Source organism: Lytechinus variegatus, chromosome 6 (genome assembly GCF_018143015.1).
Source record: "Lytechinus variegatus isolate NC3 chromosome 6, Lvar_3.0, whole genome shotgun sequence".
Taxonomy (NCBI): Eukaryota; Metazoa; Echinodermata; class Echinoidea; order Temnopleuroida; family Toxopneustidae; genus Lytechinus; species Lytechinus variegatus.
This window is the reverse complement of record NC_054745.1, coordinates 1,962,575-1,982,700: the sequence shown is the minus strand read 5'-3', so window position 1 is coordinate 1,982,700 and position 20,126 is coordinate 1,962,575. Positions and strand designations below refer to the sequence as shown.

The window sequence follows — 20,126 nt, the reverse complement described above, 5'->3', positions numbered from 1 at the left end:
ATTTATAACAGCTCTCGGAAGCTAAAAATTTGGATTTGTGTGTGTCCATTTCTTAACTACACAGTCTATGGCAGAAAAATGCTGAAAATTTACCTAATTTCATTCTTCTTTTTTGCAGCCAATAATTGGATTTTTTTCAAAAATGTTACATTTCTGTAAGTCTGAAGGTCATTTCTCTTCAAATTCACAAAGAAAATGTGATATTTTCTTGAAATAAGAAAAATAATTTTTTTCTCCAGACACCCTAACCATAGTCCTACCTCTACTAGATTCCCCACAGGCAGCACTCATTCAATGAACAAGGTTATAACCTTGTTCTCAGTTATATCTCCATATGTGACAAAATAAAGGTAGTAATGTTTGGCTTATTTCCTCTTTTTCTTTGGGGCAAATGCTTGATTTTTTTACACTGACAGTTTCCATTAGACCTGTTAATTCATACCGCTTGGCTCCTATCTAAATTTGATTCTTTATATCATTTTTTCTTAATTAAAAATAGAGATAAAAAAATGAAAATTTTCTTGCCATATTACTTTCCACCAATAGAGGGCGTACACAAAAATATGCCCAAAATTCAAGTTTTTGAATTTGAGTGCTCTGGTGAATACAAAAATTATTCCCACATTGTCTAATGCTAAACAAATTAAAACTATATGGAAATTAGTAATTTGGGTCACAAAAGTGATATTTTAATGATTTTTAAAAGTGTGTGCTCAATACAGCATTGGCATACCATAGTCCTACCTGTAGATTCTCCACAGGCCAGATGGTAGCAGTGAACAAGTGACAGGCAGGGTGCTACAGCACCAGCGACCAGTGAGTGTCACCAGGCACCATGAAAGTCAACACGTGGGACTACAATACTGTAAGGTAATCCTGCTTACCTTGGTAGTAGAGACGAGAGACATCACCGGTATCCGACGACGAAGTTCCTTGTAGCTCTAAATCTCTGGTATAATCTCTTGTAGTGGTCTCAGTAAATGGTCTCTTGAAATGGTCTCTTCCGTGGCCCGGCGTGGCAGCTCTTTATATACGGGGCTGCCGGGCCTACGGCTGACTGGGCAGCAAGGGCTATTGATCGGGGGAAACAGGGGAATCAGGGGCAGGGTCTCCTGCCCTACAATGTAATCTTACCGATTACTATATTCCCCCCAACCAACAAAAACCAGGCCCATCTTAAAATCCTTTTAAAAACTTGACAATGTCCTTTTAATAAAAACTGCAAATCTTGCCATATATTAAAAATTGTAAATGACATGGGCCTATTTTCATCATGTACATGTATCATGTCCGTCTCAATAAATTCCGAGTACTGAATAATCATTGATAGACTATTCTATTTTTACATCAGTATATGCCCTTGTACAAGTATATTTGATTGAAACATTACACAAGTCGAGGGCGTATACAGTGAGAAATATTGGAGAATGGGCAGCATACACGCACATCTGGGTTTACCCAATGAGATTCAATTTTCAAGAATGGCCACAATAAAGGGTTCACAATAAAATGATTGTTATTCTGAAAGTCACTGTCTATTTACTATTCATAATTCATAATTCCAAAATGATTACATGAATTATCAGTGTCTCATTTATGCGTCTTCAATGTATACTAATGTATTTTCTTTTCGTCCGAGCAGGTATTAAGGACCTAGTGAACCCCTAGGGTAAACCCTTGCATTAAAAAAGTAACTACAGTTAAAATAGAGGAAGGACCTTATTCATATTTAGCAAATCAAATTATATTCCCTTTGTTTACTTCAAGAGCAATGCAGTCCTTAAAAGGTAAGTGTAAACACAAAACTAGCATTTGAACAATTGGCGGTCCGGCGTATAAAGCCACTTAAATGTTTCTCGAAAGTAATGTTGCCACATTGAATTTCACAAGATGATTCATTATGATTTGCTAAAATATTTAAACTGTCCGCAAACTCCTTGGTAAATTTTGTCCTCATAATATTAAAGTGGGACAATTGATACTTCTGGTTAATGCACATCAAACAAAACATCAAAATGCTTTCTGACTCATTGAGGTACAAGTTTGACATGTGCATGATTCTAGAAAGACATAAACTTCGAAGAATAAAGTCCTATCCCCATATATACATAATGAATTTGTAAAAATAATTGCAACAGCAAAAGGCAATTGGTTTACAAAATAAGCAAAGTATGAATATTTCATTTATCTTGATAAAGTGTTAGGGATATCATTGCAAAATGTGTAATGTTTACTGTCATAGTTGTTATTTGATTCTAATCACCTTCCCAATAAACTTACATTCAGGCCTAAATGACCTAAGGGGGAAGTCCTTTAACTGCATGCAGGTATGTGCCAGAATTTGAGGAATTTGATTGAATGCAAACTAATACAATTTTAATGTAATTTAAGTAACTTGGAGCACTGAAAAAGACATCTTGTTTGTTGTGCCCTAAAGTAAATTCTAAAATCTGGCTGTCATAGAATATTGCAATGAAAATCCCTTCTACTTTATCCTACAATATAACACTTCTCCCTCTCCCTTATATTTTTTTATAGGTGGTGGCCAAGGAGGTAGCAGCCAAGGGGTGCAAGAGAAGAATACTAGTAGAGTATCTCCAAGGGAGAATAAGATATAGGCATACAAGAGAGTCCCTTCTCCATCATGAGATGTGGAGGGTCTACCTTGCATCCCCAGTGCATCCCTAATCGTCTGCTGGCCATGCATGTACATATTCAACTGTTTCAATTGATCACAATCATCTGCCGGAAACATTGAAAAACTTCTACCCAGGCAGGAAGAGTTGTTATTCATGATAGTTGTGATCTTTAGCGACTTTGAAACATGGGGAGAGTGTTGGTCCTTACATATTGGGATCGAGGTCGGACCCACTCCTCCGATCCCAGATCGTTTCCCTGACTTTGTTCAGATGTAATGGATACCGATTCATTAAGCAGAGTCTTGGGCTCAAAAGGACCAGGCTTTTCATTTCCATGGCAACAGACACTTTGACCTGGTGTTGATTGCACCAAAATAACAGGTTCCGTTAAGTCCATGGAAGAAGTCTGATTCTTAGCAGCCTCAGGAAGACCCTTAGGGTTACCCATGCTCGGTTCTTGTATTGTACTCCTTTCTGAAGTTAGTTGCTCTATTTTGGCTGTCAGGTATTCAACAGATGATTCTAGTGCGTCAAGTGCTTTAAGGCGATGAAGCACAAAGTCCATCTTGTATTCCAAAAGAGTAACTCGATTTTCAATTAACCTATGATTGATAGAATGAGCACTTACTCTTTCAAGTATTTCTGACTGTTTAGAATGAGCTTCTGAGGGAGGGGGAAGTTGTTCGTTTTTCCCGCTCGGTCCCTTATCACGCTTATATTCTAATGAACTAGACTGTTTAGTTAGAGCTTCAGAGGGAGGGGGAAATTGTTTGTTTTCCCCACTCGGTCCCTTATATCCTAATGAACCTGGGGTTGCCCTGATCTGCTTGAGTGAGGAGGTGTGTGTAACAGAGGGCAAAGATTTTGCTCTTTGACATGTTTGCTTTGGTTTTGAGGTTGCCACTGAGCGGACACCACTACTCACATCACTCTGGTATCCATTACTAATACCCTGAAGATGGGCAGATGAAGGGAAACGAGTATCCCTCAAACGCTCATGGGGTGATTGCGGGGTTAACCGTTTACAGTCTTCGACTGCCCATTCTTCAGAAGATGAAGAAGCCCTTGAGTACCCATTGCGGTTTGAAGGGCGAGAAGATGAAGGGGACCGAGTCTCACGCCCTTGATCAAATTGATTATTACGAGAGGGTCCAGGGGGTGAACCATGGTGTCTTTCATCTTTCCGTACCCGGGAATGAGATGTGCTAGGGTACTCAGTGCTTACTCGAGAATGGACGGGTGAAGGAGAGGGAGTGTTCCGCCGGTGAGGATCAGAAAACGATCTTCGAGGGGAAGACTGCCTTTGACCTTTACCCTTCCTTTCTGAGTAACGGATGGATGAAGGGGAGGAAGCATCCTGCCTGGAAGAATCAGAAAATGATTCGCCAAGAAGATACCAACTATACCCGTCATCCTTCCGTTCTTCATATCGTAATCGAGGACGAACAGGTGAAGAGAAACGAGTATCCCATCCTCGCATCCTTGAATCATAAATCGGGGGATCCCGCCTATATTCTTCACCCCTCCGTCTTTCTTCAGAAGGTGATGGAGATCTATATTTGTTTCGATACCTAGGCGAATGTGATTCACGATCATTGCCCCAACGCCGGATTGGAGATTTGTTACGCTCATAATCATCCCGATAAGAGTTGGGTGAGGATTCGTAACGCCTCCCACGACGTGGAGGAGAATGATCGTGATCACTTGGGTAATCACAATAATGGTAATCATCCCTGTCTCGCGGTGGAGAATTGTAATGACTATGATAATCGTCATCCCTGTATCTTGGTGGGGATTTGTAATGCGATCTATTACTGTGACGAGAGGAAGACTCAGAGCGATCACCCTTTGAATCATATTGATGACGATCGCATTCGCCTCGCAATGGAGTCGCGCTAGAATAATCATCTCCCCTGTAATCATGCCGGAGGGAAATGGAGCGATCTCTCCGAGTGCGGCGCGAATGGGATCTGTCAAGGTAATCCCTAGTTCTGTTAGCCTTAGGTTTTTCCCCTTGGCCGTTGTCATGACTTACTGCATCGCAATGAGCGTTGCGGTAATGCCGTGAACGTTGAGGGGAAGTATCGTGATCTTCCATCGACCTTCTTTTTACATCTCTAGAATTCCTCCTTTCAGGGGAATCTGAATGATTATCATATCTACTTGAGACTTCACGTTCATTCCACCAGCGATGATGATACTTATCTGACGTATGGGAGGAATCATCGCTGGAGGAACTTGAATGGTAATGGTCATAGTCCCTTGACCTACGCATGTTAATTTAATGTTTAAACTTGTATTCCAAAAAGTTCAACAGGAGGTGGGACAATGAAATATTACCGAAGTCTCTTGGAGATAACTTGTACAAAATATATCTATATATTACAATTACTAATTCACCTACGAATTAATACCAAGTATTATAACAGATTCTAATAAACAAGCTGCAAATTGTAAATATTCAACCTACAAGTCGCAAGATACGTTGCGAATTGTAAGAATACAAGTCGCAACCGGTTTTGCGAATTGTATGACACAATTAAGTCACAAATCAATTTGCAAGTTAAATAAGAAAGTACAAGCCGCAAATTGTATATGGTATGACCTGTACCCAACTTGAAAATTTGAGTGCACAAAACAATCAGAAAGCTTGACTTTACGCAATTCGCGTAGCTAAAGCCAATTACTGACCTGGGAATACGATCAGCAAAATTGGGGCAAGTAATAAATAAAGCACGCAATTCAAATAAACGCAAAGTGTACTCAGCGCTGTCAAGTTGCATACAACAGTCTTAACTACGATATGAAAATATTTACAAAGAAAACAGTTGAATATAGTGATAATAATATAGATCTGCACTCGGAATACTGAGTAAGTTCAGGATTCCGCTTGCACAAAATGCAAATTAAAGAAATATCAATGTGTATGCTACTATGCTTTATTTACAAATTGATATGTTCATGCACCAATTACGAATTGATGTATGATGTAAGTTCTTGCACTAAAAATAACTTGAACGCCTCTTTGTTCTTGGAAAGTGCACGAACTATATTTATTTACAAGTTATACAAGTATCGATTGACAAGGAACTCTTGCTTGTCAACAGACAATAATTAATTGAACTAAACAACTTCAATTAGCCCACTTGGCTTTGATTCAGGCGTTCTTTCACCAACTAAACTAAAAGAACACTCAGTCTACTTGACTGTATAACAAATAAAAATAAACTGTTATGCAAGAGGTAAATTCTTATTGGTACTGAAATTCTTTACTGCTGCAAAATTCTCTTAACAGTGCAGCAATAACAAATTATGTCAAATTCTTGAGTTTCAGAATTTTATTTTCAATGATGATGATCCTGAAATCCAAGAAACAAGTAATCGCAGCAATAAATCCTAAATATTTCCATGGTAAACCTTAATAGATAATTTCAATGTCTTCAATAATTCCAATGAAATATTATTTGGAGCGAGTGAGTGAGATGAAGGGAATCAAGCAATTAAATATAAAGGTAGGAAAAACCAAATAATCCCCAACGTTGACTTATTAAACACCCAAGAATTATCATGACAATCGCCAAAAAGTGAAAGAGAAGTCAGGATTATCTACCTTCAACACTAAAAATTAAGGAATTAACAATTGGAAATTAAGCCAAGTCCAAGCTGAAAATACGCTTTAATCAAGCTAATATGTTTTAATAATCCAGTGGACAAAACCTTAAATTCCAAATGCAATCTCCTGTTGAAGCTAATAAATAATAATATAAATTGCCAACTGGTTAAACCTGCTAATTAGAGGAGCCCACGACTATCTTCATGTAGGGAGGCAACTACAAAATTTAAAGTATTATATTTACTAACAAGTTCAAACGTGAAATTATTAATATTTAACAAACCCCAAACTATTAATATTTATCTTTTAATTAGGGGAAAGCTTAATAAATTCGGTAAGAGCCTGCTAATTAATAAAGAAGTCACTTTCAATTCCAGCTAGTGTGAGATGCCCAACATTGAATTTACAGGGGCAAATCCACAATCTAAAATCTGAACAGTCAATTGATGGCTAATTCCATTAAAAGACCTATCGAAATAAAGATAATCCTAATTCACTCCACTCCCTTCCTTTCTTTTATTTTTATTTATTTATTATTATTTTTTTTTTTTTTGCAAGAGCTAACGGAGGTTTAAATTGTGGGGAAAGGTTATCAAAAACTAATTACTAGCCCCGATGTCTTGGAAATCTGCTCCCTCTGTTGATTACAAAGAGAGAAAATTCCAAGAGAGGAGAAAATTCAGCTTGGAAAATAAATTTGAATTGATAATTGGAAACTCCAATTACGTTCAGGAATTTCAAAAACAAAAGCAGATTCGCGCCAGAAACGCGTGTTGGAATTTATGAATTGGAAGGAGCGGGCGCGAGCACAATAGAAAATATTTGGTCAATGACCTACACGGCGATCCCTCTCACCAAAAAATGCCACACCCAAAATCAAAATGAGCTCCAAATAATCTTCAAACTTATTATTTTCCACGGAAAAATACTAAAAATTGATCCCCAAAACAATTACTTTGCTTTATCTGAAAGCTAAAATCAAACTCGTACGATACGGCGTTGTGCAGCTCTATGCAGTTCTGCACATGTAAATAGCAGTGCAGCACAGCGCGAAAATTTTAACAATTACGGCCTACGCTACAAAAATACTTATGTTTATCGGCAAAATAACCCCTACTTTACGAGAAAATAGCTTCACTCCTAATTAAATCTCAGTGAAAATACAATAATATCATTCCAAATGATCAAAATGCAGCTCGTATGTCTGCGGATTTACGTGTCCGATAACTGAACACACGGACGGCGGCGCGTTGACGTGTCCGATAATTGGACACACGTACACGGCAGCGCGGTGACATACACGGACATGCAAAAATAAGAAATTCTCAAAATCACAAAATACTCGATAACCGAGCTCAAAAATGTTATTAAATAGCGCAGTTTCGATGTAGACGCAGCGCCAATAAGGTAATCCTGCTTACCTTGGTAGTAGAGACGAGAGACATCACCGGTATCCGACGACGAAGTTCCTTGTAGCTCTAAATCTCTGGTATAATCTCTTGTAGTGGTCTCAGTAAATGGTCTCTTGAAATGGTCTCTGCCGTGGCCCGGCGTGGCAGCTCTTTATATACGGGGCTGCCGGGCCTACGGCTGACTGGGCAGCAAGGGCTATTGATCGGGGGAAACCAGGGGAATCAGGGGCAGGGTCTCCTGCCCTACAATGTAATCTTACCGATTACTATAACTGTTTCATATGGACAAAAGCGCCTTAAGTACTATTTGACGGACTATGAATATCTTATCTAAGATGTCGACCTACCTGGCAATTTGAGCAAATTGAATAGGAACAATTAAGGCAAAAGATCTGTCCATAAATGCTGATTTTACGGCTGGCAGCGAACGAAACGCACCGCTTTTTTTTCAAGCTGTTCTCTGTAAATGCCTATGGAATGCCGCATGAAGAGAACGAATAAGGAACAACCATAGAGATGCATATATACTTTGCTCTTCTTCTTCTTCCAGGCTGGTACAGTCCGCCACTGACGTATTATCGTACCTTATGGGAACAACGTAACATTTCAAGGATATATGCACTGGCGGAGTTGAGAGGTATGATTAAAATTTAAAATGTAAAATGCCGTTAAAACAGAAGTGTGCACATCCCGTCCCTTCCCCCTCCTCCAAAATTTTGAAAGTGAAGACCTGTTTTTATTTTATTTATTTTTATTCATTTTTTTCTGTGCTTGCTTGTCAAATTTTTTCGTTGCATGAGAAACTGATATTTATTTTTTGTTAAAACCCTTTTTTCCCCCTTTTTTGCTTCGGGGAAGTGTACCTCCGCCCCTTCAGAAAAATCCTTGATCCGCCCCTCACGGTGGACATGGATTGGTCAAAATTGACTTCGGTGACACACGTTTGCGCAGTGAACAAACTTTTTCGAATCAAGTTAAACCCAGGAGTTAAACTTCGAAACAGGTTGATTTTGAATTAAAATAGAAAAAAAATGTATAGAAATCGGATGCAAAATTAAAAAAGTATTGCTTATTTTTCTTTAAACAGTTTTGCACAACTCATATTTATTGATATGTAATGAAAATGTCAAGGCACTTGCTTTCTCTTAGGCTGTTTGAATTATAGAATACTTCAATTTTTACAGATTTTACATTAGTCTAATTTACGTCAGATTGGTGATTTTTTGTGCTGTTTCATTTTTCAGTCTCTTTTATTCAAATATACATTTTGTTGGAGTGGACAGGTCCTTATAGGGTAAGTTTAAACTGGCCAGATTAGGGACCAATCGATTTCTGGATTAAGTTTGAATCCTTTAGATTCATTTTTACATCTCGACAGATTTAAATTGAAATCATTTGAGATTTAAATTAAAGTCTTTAGGATTAGAACTAAATCCAGAAATCCCTGTAATTTAGAGTGTAAATCGTAGGTCAGTAGGGTCCCTGTAAAAAAAAAATCAGCGCGCACTTTAATATATATTTGATTTGATTTATTGTTTTCTTCTGCATCCATAACATTCGTATAATACATTTTTAATTACATAATACACATAATATGTTAGCATTTTTGGCATGAATTATAATAAAGAGTACTAAAAAGATAATTCCAGACAAAAACGATTAACGATATGATATTCACAATTTGCAGGAGACGGATTGTCATCATAAGCAGATTGCTTGAAAAAAAATGACAATATAGGGCTAGCATTACTTTTTTTTTAACTGACAGTCTATTATATTCCTTATATGATTTTCTTACTAATCAAACAGTGCTTGAAGCGTTTTTGCATCATAGTTTTACAGACACACAAAAACAAAACAAACAAAATCCGCTCTTATAGCTTACATTGAGATCCGACATGTGGTATCAGTGGTAATCACAGCTCGTACTCGCATTGGAAATCGTTTATGATTAATATGATTTTCTTATATGTTCAACGGTGTTTATGTTTTAGGAGTCAGTATTATACATAAACTTTATCGCTTGCTCTTCGCGCTCTCATTATTATCTGACTCCCCGCCTTTCACATATGCACTCCCACATTCACGCGATCACACACACACAAACACACCCTCATTTTTCCATCCCCTCGACTAGCTAAAATTAAAGATGTTTTGATGATAACTCTGAACATTTTTTTAAAACACTACACTGCAAAACTCTGGTGTTGATTTAACACCAGCCCAGAATCTATATATTTCTACACCAGAGAAGTGTTAACGCGAGTTTCGTCTTGGTCTGACACCAGATATGTGTTTATACGTAACCAATCAGTATCAAAATAGCATTGGTTTGATTCTAAACCGGCGGTGTTGTTTAAATACCTCTCTGGTGTGGACATATAGGCCCGTATTCTGAAGTCAAGCTTAACTTAGACTCAGATTTAAAGTTGTAGTTTGAGTATGGGAAGCCAAAAGCATCAAATTTTGTATTAAGTTGTACTTCCTATGTTTACTGTGCTCTTTCCTGATTCATCGATGGTGAACACAATAATCTATATATACTTCCTAGACAATTATAAATGATTTGAGAGCCAAATGAGCTGAAATTTGATATCTTTACTGTTAGTGATTTATGTGACAATTGGCTGTCCATACTTAAACCACAACTTTAAACCTGAGTTTAAGTTAAACCCGACTTCAGAATACGAGCCATAGAGATTCCGGGCTAGTGTTAAATCAACACCAGAGATTTCGCAGTGTTAAGACAAAAACAAGAAGCATCGAACCACATTCAGGATGATTTCATCTCCTTTATTAATTAATTCACATTCATGTTTTTAAAAAATAATAATTGCAATTGCGCCTAGAAATATTTTTATCAAGCGATATATAGGCCTAAATATTGCATGTTAATATTTTTGTTATTAATAATATTGGTCTATTATTATCATCATTATTATTGTTTATGTTATTATGTTTAATATAACTGGAAAGCCTTCTGTTTTTATTGTCATTTCTTTGATTTTGCATCAGTCCGCTGCCTACCAATCGTCGTATATAAAAGAGGATACCATGCTCTTGATTGCAAATAAAGCATTTCATTTAACAAAGTAGTCGATTGTTTCCACTGAAAACTGATGAAATAACGGTGCATCTGATTTAGAAATCATTGAATTCTCAAACCTCACATCATGTTAACAAAGATGAGCAAAATAATTCCAATTCCTTAAAAAATAAACATATTTGAATAAACGAATCAGTGTCCAGTTTCTAGAGTTGTTATATTCATAAATGAACAATTTCTAGAACAAGTAACAAAACTCATGCTAATCTCAAGCGTAATCTATGCCTAAACTTAAATGGAGCAAATGTAGCGGATGATCGAAATAATAATGTTTAAACTTGTGTAATTATTTGGACTCAGTCAATGTATTTTTATTAGCAAAACACACTTTTAAAGTGTGTTTTGCTAATAAAAAAACATTGGTGAAATCAAATAAATTATTTGATTTCACCAAAATCTTTCATTGTAATATAAGCTTTACTTTCTCCGTATTAAATCAATTATGTAGAGTAAAGCCTACCACTTTATAATGTTACCAGTACCGGATCCACAGGGGTTGAGGACTCAGCCCCCTCCCTCTCTCTTGTGTGTGTTTAGTTTCATCTTGATGACGTATGGGTAAAGAAAGAAAAACCATGAATAGACAAAACGCGCTAAATCTATTTCTTATTAAAATGCATATCTGTTTATCGGTTAGAAAATATCAATTAGATAATTGCAATTAAAGTGATAACTAATTTATCTATTTCAAAGTTTGACTGTTTCTTTTTGTTTTCTTCTTGTTTTTCAATTGGAAATCATTCAGGGCAATCGCTTCTCTCCGCCCCTTGCCACTCCCCGTTCTGTAGCGCCGACCATGTTTAGTAATTGTAGCAATTTCCAGCGTTACAGGCCGCCACAATAAGACCTATGTAGACACACGTCACAATAAGAGCAATACCCCACGTAATCCCTCCGATAATACAGCCAGCCCATGACCAGCGTCGAGCCTCAGATGACGAGATTGTTGCTCCGGTATAATCTCCTGCTGCCGCACGATTCTTCACCTGTAAAAAAAAGATAAATAAAATCCACTTCTAGAAAATAAAAAATTGAATATCCAACGAAAGAACATACAGATAAAATTTTCAAACTCAAATGAATTAAATTTTTTGTTTACTTTTTACAAAAAATAATCAGGATGAGTAAAATAATTCCATAGTAAATAGAAAACGTTAAAAAAAAATAAATAACTAATGAATAGGCCAATAATAATTACAAAAAAAGTCATATCTAATTTGTCATAACTACGATTTTTTAACACCACAAATATCTTTTTAAAAATATGTTTTTTACAAACATTTATAAGAGTATTAAATATTCATATTTGACAAATTAAGAAATAATTATTCAAATTTAATCAAATTATCATAAATATTGGACATTCCTATTTTACAAAAATCATGATGAATATTAGTATAATCAATCAAGTACCACGTGAACATATTTCAAATATTTTCCCGGTTAAGGGGCCCGTTGCAGAAAGAGTTGCAATCAAACGCAACTCTAAAAATCACGCGCAACCTGATTTTCAACCAATCAACAGCGCGCATTTCTGACTTGCAATTGATTTTTTGACTTGCGTTTAAACGCAACTCTTTCTGCAACGGGCCCAAGGAATAATTTAAATACTCCAGAGCCCATTACTTTTTACGGTAATTTTGTCATCCCGTGCAAGCTACCAGGGTATGACCCCCGTAATGACCCATCAGTCATTCAGAATAAAGGATCTGAAACCTCTGCATTTTTTACTTATATTTGAAAGTATTCTGTTGATTCATATTAACCCCAAAAGTATTAATGATAGTAGATTTGTTTATGCCTTGTGTATTTTTATAATTCTATTTTGATACTGCTATGTTTATTGCTGATTTTTATGTAAAAGTTCTGTACAATTCAGCTCTTGCTGCGAACAGTCTTTGAATAAAATACCATTATTATTATTATTATAAGATACCGCTGGATGGCCAAGTCATTCTAGTATCCTTTATAGACAGGAAGAGTAAGAGAAGATGGGTGGCATAAACAGATTTTTAAAAAAATATATGTAAAAGTTTTCCAAAACATCAACTGCTGTTGCTGCCCTCTACGTTTGGTGGTCAGACATAACTTACTTCGCTTGATTTGACGAGGCCAACGATACCAAATGGTAGGCAGCAGCAGATTGTAACGAAGAGCGCAAATCCAAAATAATCCTTCGGGATAGGCCCGGCGGCAACATGCATTATCGTCTGCTGACCAGGGACCTGTCATCAATTACAAATTATGATTTTTTTTTTATTTCAATTCAGTTCAATTCAAATAGTCATTGCTTATTTTTCTGATTGGCAGTTGATTTCATTTAGTATATAGTATTATACAGTGAGTTTCAGAAATAAGCAATCCAAATCTAAAGGGCTGAGATTCGAAATATCTAATTATGTTAAATCAATATGCTTGGAAATTAAAGATAATCTCATCTGCTTTCCAGTAATACCTTATTGGTACCATTTGTATCACACATGACCGAATTGATTGATGTTGAAGAAAATAGGTGCAGATACCAATTTTTCCAAGTCTTTGAAAACTTGATGAAAGGCAGAGGCTGATGTATTTACTTTCATCTATGCCTAAGCTATGGAAGCTTAAAAGTGCCACCGAGATGTAGAGATAATTATCTCGGGAAGTCGACATCTTGATAGCAAAAGATAAGATGACGAGATCCCAGATCTCATCATGTCGACATCTTTTAGAAGAGATGATGAGATGACAAGATCCCGGATCTCATCATGTCAACATCTTTTAGAAGAAATGGTCAGATGACAAGATCTTCGATCCATGATCATGTCATCTAATCATCTCTACTAAAAGATGACGACATGACGAGATCCCGGGATCTTGTCATCTCATCATCTCTTCTACAAGATGTCAACATGATGAGATAATTATCTCAACATCTCGGTGGCACTTTTAAGCTTCCTTACTAAGCTGACAACAATCTTTTGAATCTATCACTTTTCTACCAAGGAATGTAAATAGGTAAATGTACTTGAAAATGATTCACAAGGAGATATACCACAGTGTATATATATATATATATATATATATATAATCATAAAAGGTATAGTAAATGCCGTAGAAATAAAATCATAGATTTAAAAGGAGCATAGCTCTCAAAAATGAAAGGTAAAGTCACACTCTTCGTCAGTGCCCATGATGTGACAAAGAGAATTCAAAATCCGTTTCTGAAACAGTCGTGAAACGCGTCTTTAGATGCGTTTTTTACAGTGCGCTTCCTCCATCTTCAGCGCATTGATTTCTTTGAAAGGTGAGTTTCACAATCCGTATGCCCATGAACAGACGTGTTTTTCACGACTGTTTCAGAAACGGATTTTGAATTCTCTTTGTCACATCATGGGCACTGACGAAGAGTGTGACTTTACCTTTCATTTTTGAGAGCTATGCTCCTTTTAAATCTATGATTTTATTTCTACGGCATTTACTATACCTTTTATGATTATTTTATTCCTTATGCCGAAGCAGACTATTTCTATATATATATATATATATATATATATATATATATATATATATATATATATATATATATATATATATATATATATATATATAAAATATATATATATATTTATATATATATATATATATATATATATATATATATATATATATATATAGAGGAAAAATGACTACGAAGTGGTCGTTGCTCCTTGCTTCTCCATTTAATCAAGCTTTCGATCAATGCATGATCTTCCTCAGGACTATAAATATATAAACAAAGTACAAATACAATACAATAATATAATAATACAATATGATGGCCTCTATGAATGACCGCCAGTGTTACGAGTCTTTTGGAAAATTTCTTCCGCTATATATATATATATATATATATATATATATATATATATATATATATATACAGTGCGTCCCAGAAAAAAACGAATAAAATAGACAAATGACCTACCAATTTAAAGCTTACAATCTCTTCTTTCATCTGATATTACTTAGATTCACGCATGAGTGAGCAAATACAATTTGAAGAAAGGATATAAAAAACTCATTTGGCAGAGGATATCTGGGTTGCCAAAAGCTGTTGTACATGTAAAGCTTTACACATTTGTATTTCTTCTCTCATACGTGTACTGTATCAAAGCAAGAGCTTTGATCCAGCTGAGGCATGGCGGCTTGTCATTGTTCAAAACTCACCTTCACCCGACAAAGGAAAATATAATTGGTATAGTGTCGAAAATCTGTCTATCTGACGGTCAATTGGATCGGGCTCAGTCTAGCCACTAACCCGTCTCTGTGGTCTAGTGGTTAAGGCACCGGCGTTCAAAGCTGGGGGCCTGGGTTCGATTCCCGGCAGAGACATTTTTTCGACATCACCAATTTTCCAAAGGGTAGATAGCTCTGGGGAACCTTGATTTAAGCTACGCCTACCATTGTTCTCTTCATCCATTTCTTTACAATATTTAAATAAAAAAAGAGTTGTCAAAAGCTGTTGTACATGTAAAGCTTCACACACACACATCTCATTGCTTCTTTTGAGGGGGGGGCAACATAGTTCTCCTACCTGAGGAATTTGTCCAAGAGGAAGTGTCGCAGGTTGCTGTACCGTATACTGCGGAGGGAACTGTTGAATAGGATATGCAGGAGCGTCACCTGTCTTCTCTACGTCCTCGTTGTTGAACCTCTCGTATCCTGAATAATAGGTCAATTAACACTATTTGGGACTTTCCGCATGAGACTATATTCTTATGCAAAATGCAACTTATTTGTACCAGAGCAGGATTCAAAAGTGTTGGTTTAGGTCTGAATTGAAAAGCTGCAAAACTACAGAAATAGTCATGAAGGGTCAATACAGAAATAATTAAATATGATTCTTTTGTCTCTGTCAATAGAAATGAAAATCCATGCAAATCAAGCCCCAGCTTCTGTAGTGATGGTTCTGTGAGATAACATGGTTTGACGTTTGACACGGCTTTGTTTTCACACGGTTTGTGACCGGGAAGGTTCTGCATGGAATTGTCTGATTAGTGAGATGGACTTAGCCCCGGGGGGGGGGCCACTTACATTGACGAGTGGATACCCTGCGCGACCAAAAAAACACGTAAAAAGGATGTCTTTTTCACGATAGGGCACGTTACGTACGTAACGTGATAAGGGTGTCAAAAACACAAAAATAATGAAAAAGGATATATATTTTGCTTGGAAAATTACGTGTTTAGGGTCGAATTTGCGGGATGATAAAACAAAATTAAAATGTTTTATAAAGGATGTCTTTTTTGCCTCATCACTTCGCGTTTAGAGTCCGATTTGCGCGAGGTGTAGAAGGTTGGGTTGTACTAAACCAAATAAGGTAAAGCCGACGACCGAAGGACCCGTATAATAGAACATTCCTGTACTTGTTTGGGGGTTCCTTTCAGGGAACATTTGCCAAGAGTATCGTTTTCTTTCCAAAACTTGTTAAGGGTAGGGTTTCACACGCCAATACTTGTTAAGGGGTGCATTTTCAGAATATGGAAATTACGTGTTTAGGGTGCTTTTCGAGACCCCAGGCATGGTCGCGCATGGTATCCACTCGTGAATGGAAGTGCCCCCCCCCCCCGGGGACTTAGGCTGCAATACTTAGCAACAGAGACTCTTGTCGTTATGCCTTATTAACTTGGACAAAAGAGAAAATGTTCCTATGCTAGCTTGGCGTTATTGGCACTGGCGGCGGAAGCCAATAAATTTAGGGGGTGTCCACCTGAAATTTTGGGATGGACACATGTACAAAATAGGACAACCGCCCCAAAAATTTTTGACAAGCAAAAAAAAAAAAAAAAAGGTTATCAACATAAATTTTAGGGGGGGACCGTCCCCCCCACCTAAAATTTAGGGGGGGACACGTCCCCCCCGTCCCCCCCCCCCCGCTTCCGCCGCCTATGGTTATTGGTATACCAGCAATTAAAGGGCTGTCCCACCTGGTTCCTACGGGAGTTATACTCAGACTCTGCTCCCTGAAAACTGTTTACTCTTTTCGCCACTGTACTAACTGAAGAGTTATTTTGTTTCTACCATTTCAATGGAGAAAAAAATATATAAACCTCTCTTCTCTTAACCTCTTCAAAAAACATCTGAAAACACACTTATATAACCATAAACCTTAACTTGTCTTCAATTAACAGCGCTTTGTATATCCTCTGGAAAAAGCGCTATATAAATCCAATTATTATTATTATTGTTATTATTATTATTTCAAATGGCCTATTTATAGAAAACTAAAAGTTAAAACACAAAAGTATATGGCCTGTTATTGTCCGGGTAATTATTTAACGAAATGGGAATCGTTAGAATTTTAATATCGTCGCCTGATATTGCTCAGGGGTATGGTTAGCCGCCATACAATTCAATTTTAAATTGAAGAAAAAAAAACACTACTTTGCATTTTTTAATCAAAATTATTTTTGTCTGTTAAATGTACAGTTTTGAAATAAACTAAATGCCATGGTAGACCTTCTCATGAGGCAAGTTTATAGAAATCGTTGAATGAAAAAAGGGGAAAACAATGACGCTCGTCATTATCATTCAGATTAATAATTAATTCCAGATGCTTAAAGCTCAAACAAACCAACACCCACAGTCTATAATCAAGAAAAAAAAATCTTGTTGCTTGTATACAGGCTGTTAGGTTTGACGGATGGTAATGATTTTAACTCGAGTCACATTTTATAAATCTATCAATAGTTGATTCAAGTTTGGCGTTGAAGCCACATTTTGCCGGGATTGCGTTTTTAGCTTAAAAATGCATTGTGAGTTAAGTAAAATAATCCAGATCACAACATTGACAACTCAATACATACTGGGTCACATTTCAGAGCCATCTTCATGTTATGTTTGGTGTTATACTCTGACCTACCAATACCGAGAGGTCAACACTGAACTTGAGATCACCTAATATAAATATATAAGATCTTACCGGACGACATGATGTAGTGATGTAGTATAACCGCGCCTTAACAAGTTATAGACAGGAATCGATGTCTCCGATGATGTATATCATCTTATATCAAGTGCGTAGTAAAGTAAGTTCCGGATGTACCCAGTCACACTTTGAAAACCGACTTCAACAAATCGATCAATGGTTGGTCATAAGATACAGTGTATCAACTTTAATCGGTCTGAAGCAGTCAATGTGAGTTTACATAGCACAAGCTTGCACCATCAGTTGCGATTTCAATTATTGATATTGCGCGTTCAAAGTCCTTTTATATCATGTACTCTGTGATTCTGACTATACTACGTGATCGCTTTATAAAAGTAGATCATCTAAAATCTTGGTAATGATATACGTCGGTCATATTTGCACTACGGCGGCCTTATGGCGAGTCGAAAACATTCATTTTTATTCAAACCAACTATATGAAGAGCTCACTTGCAAAAGGGGTTAGGTCCATATTTCATCATTTTTTTTCTCAATGTATAATTTTTAATACCTCTATGAGATGATACTAAAGAAAAGTTGAAATTCCCATTAAAAAGTGATATAAAATGGAAAAGAAAAATCACTTTTTTGTCAAAAGGGGTAAGGTTCATTTCAGTTTAGTTGCAAAACGGGTTAGGTCCACACATATTTTTTTTGGAAAAGAAAATTTACAAAAATATAAAGACATGTGGATTTATTTAATACCCAATTTTATGTTTTCATGGTATATAGGATATCATGAAAATGTAGTTTCGCATAAGAATATTGCAATATGGGAGAATAAAAAAAATGATTTTCTTGGAGTGGACCTAACCCCTTTTTCAAACGATTCTAAAGAGGTCATTTGTCAAAAGGATTAGGTCCATTGTTCATAAATTTTTATTGTTTTCTGTCTCAAATGCTCCAAATTTTTAGTCGTTTTGATGAAAACAACGAAAATTCGAAATTCACATGAAAACGTGAATAAAAGTGACAAAGAAAAATCACATTCTTAATCAAAATAGATTGGATTAATTTCAGTTTAGTTGCAAAAGGGGTTAGGTCCATGATAATTTTTACAAGAATATATAGAAAAAATTGAAGATGGGTAGATTTCTTTTATACCCAATTTTATGTTCACTTGATAGGGTAGTACATCATGACAACTTAGTTTCTCATAAGAGTATTGCAGTAAGTGAGAATTAAAAAAACATGATTTTCTCGGAATGCTAAAAGATGGACCTAACCCCTTTTGCAACTAAACTATTCATATGTAGCCCGTATGTAGCTGGTACATAAAAAATGTTAAAACGGCTTTGTTTCGACTTGCCGTACTGCCACCGTTGGGCAAATATGACCGAGGTGTATAGGAGCCAGGAATCAGGAATGATTGCATGTTCAAAACGATTATATAAATATACCAATACTCTGATATCGAGCGAATAATAAACTGAAATGCAAGTTTATCGCTTGCATCACGTAGGTATTTCAGCCAATCAGCAACCCTTACATAGATTACATTATTTTTTTTTCTCAATTATTGGACTTTAGACATTCTGTTGTTGCCCCACTCGCATAATTCAGAGATTGTATGTTCAGGGGCCCGTTGCAGAAAGAGTTGCAATCAATCGCAACTCTAAAAATCATGCGCAACTTGATTTTCAACCAATCAACAGCGCGCATTTCGGACTTGCGATTGATTTTTTGACTTGCGTTTAAACGCAACTCTTTCTGCAACGGGCCCCAGAACGCGTCATGAGACATCGTGTTGACTTTTATTTACCATTTTACTGATCACAAGTGTTTCTTCGTCATGACTTGACATGATACAATGAAAGGCAGTACATGGGGCCCGTTGAATAAAACTATAAAAACTATAAAATAGCCGGAAAGGAGGCAAGGAGGAATAACGAGAGCGAGAGCGCCCCCTCTCCTTCTCTTTCAGTCTGTCACCCACATCACTCCCACGTACATTGTCTACTATATATCCGGCATTTTTTCTCCCTCATCCTACCCCCTTCCTTTATCTCCCCATTTCCTTCTGATCTGATCATCATCATCATTTTATCCACATTTCCCCGCCCCCTCTGGTTCAGTCTGTTCTCCCCATTTTCACACGCCAATACTTGTTAAGAGTGCATTTTCAGAATAGCCTATGGAAAAGACGTGTTTAGGGTGCTTTTTTAGATCTTATGGTATCCACTCGTAAATGGAAGTGGCCCCCAACCCCAGGTTAAAACCCAACAAAAACATTGAACATACATGTAGAACTTTACATGTAAAAGTTTTAATCAGGAAATCTTAATCATTCAAATCCATTATATGAATACGGCTATCTTCTATTCATTCGATCAGGTAATCGACGACAGATATCACTCTTGGGCCTTTTTGTCAAAGTGGAGACAATGGCAGCGTTGGGATTCGAACT

At 36.6% G+C, this 20,126-nt stretch overlaps 2 protein-coding genes across 5 annotated transcripts in view; both read right to left on the bottom strand.

Annotated features, from left to right (window-relative positions):
* The window catches only part of LOC121416814 (tRNA wybutosine-synthesizing protein 2 homolog), a 35,868-nt gene extending 27,704 nt beyond the window's left edge, over positions 1 to 8,164 (bottom strand). For 3 of the 4 annotated variants that reach the window (XM_041610324.1, XM_041610327.1, XM_041610326.1), the window contains exon 1: positions 8,012 to 8,164. In XM_041610324.1, coding sequence (XP_041466258.1) covers positions 8,012 to 8,064 — 53 coding nt within the window. In that variant the 5' untranslated portion in view covers positions 8,065 to 8,164. The remainder of the gene's footprint in view (positions 1 to 8,011) is intronic. The other variant, XM_041610325.1, reaches the window with a different exon arrangement.
* Positions 8,165 to 10,576: 2,412 nt separating this feature from the next.
* Positions 10,577 to 17,941, bottom strand: LOC121416812 (proline rich transmembrane protein 1B-like). The gene is made up of 4 exons (XM_041610323.1): positions 17,714 to 17,941; positions 15,326 to 15,453; positions 12,864 to 12,995; positions 10,577 to 11,756 (listed from the first exon to the last, which is right to left on the bottom strand). Exons 1-4 carry the CDS (start codon positions 17,721 to 17,723, stop codon positions 11,571 to 11,573), a joined length of 456 nt encoding a protein of 151 aa, XP_041466257.1. The 5' UTR covers positions 17,724 to 17,941; the 3' UTR covers positions 10,577 to 11,570.
* Positions 17,942 to 20,126: the final 2,185 nt, after the last annotated feature.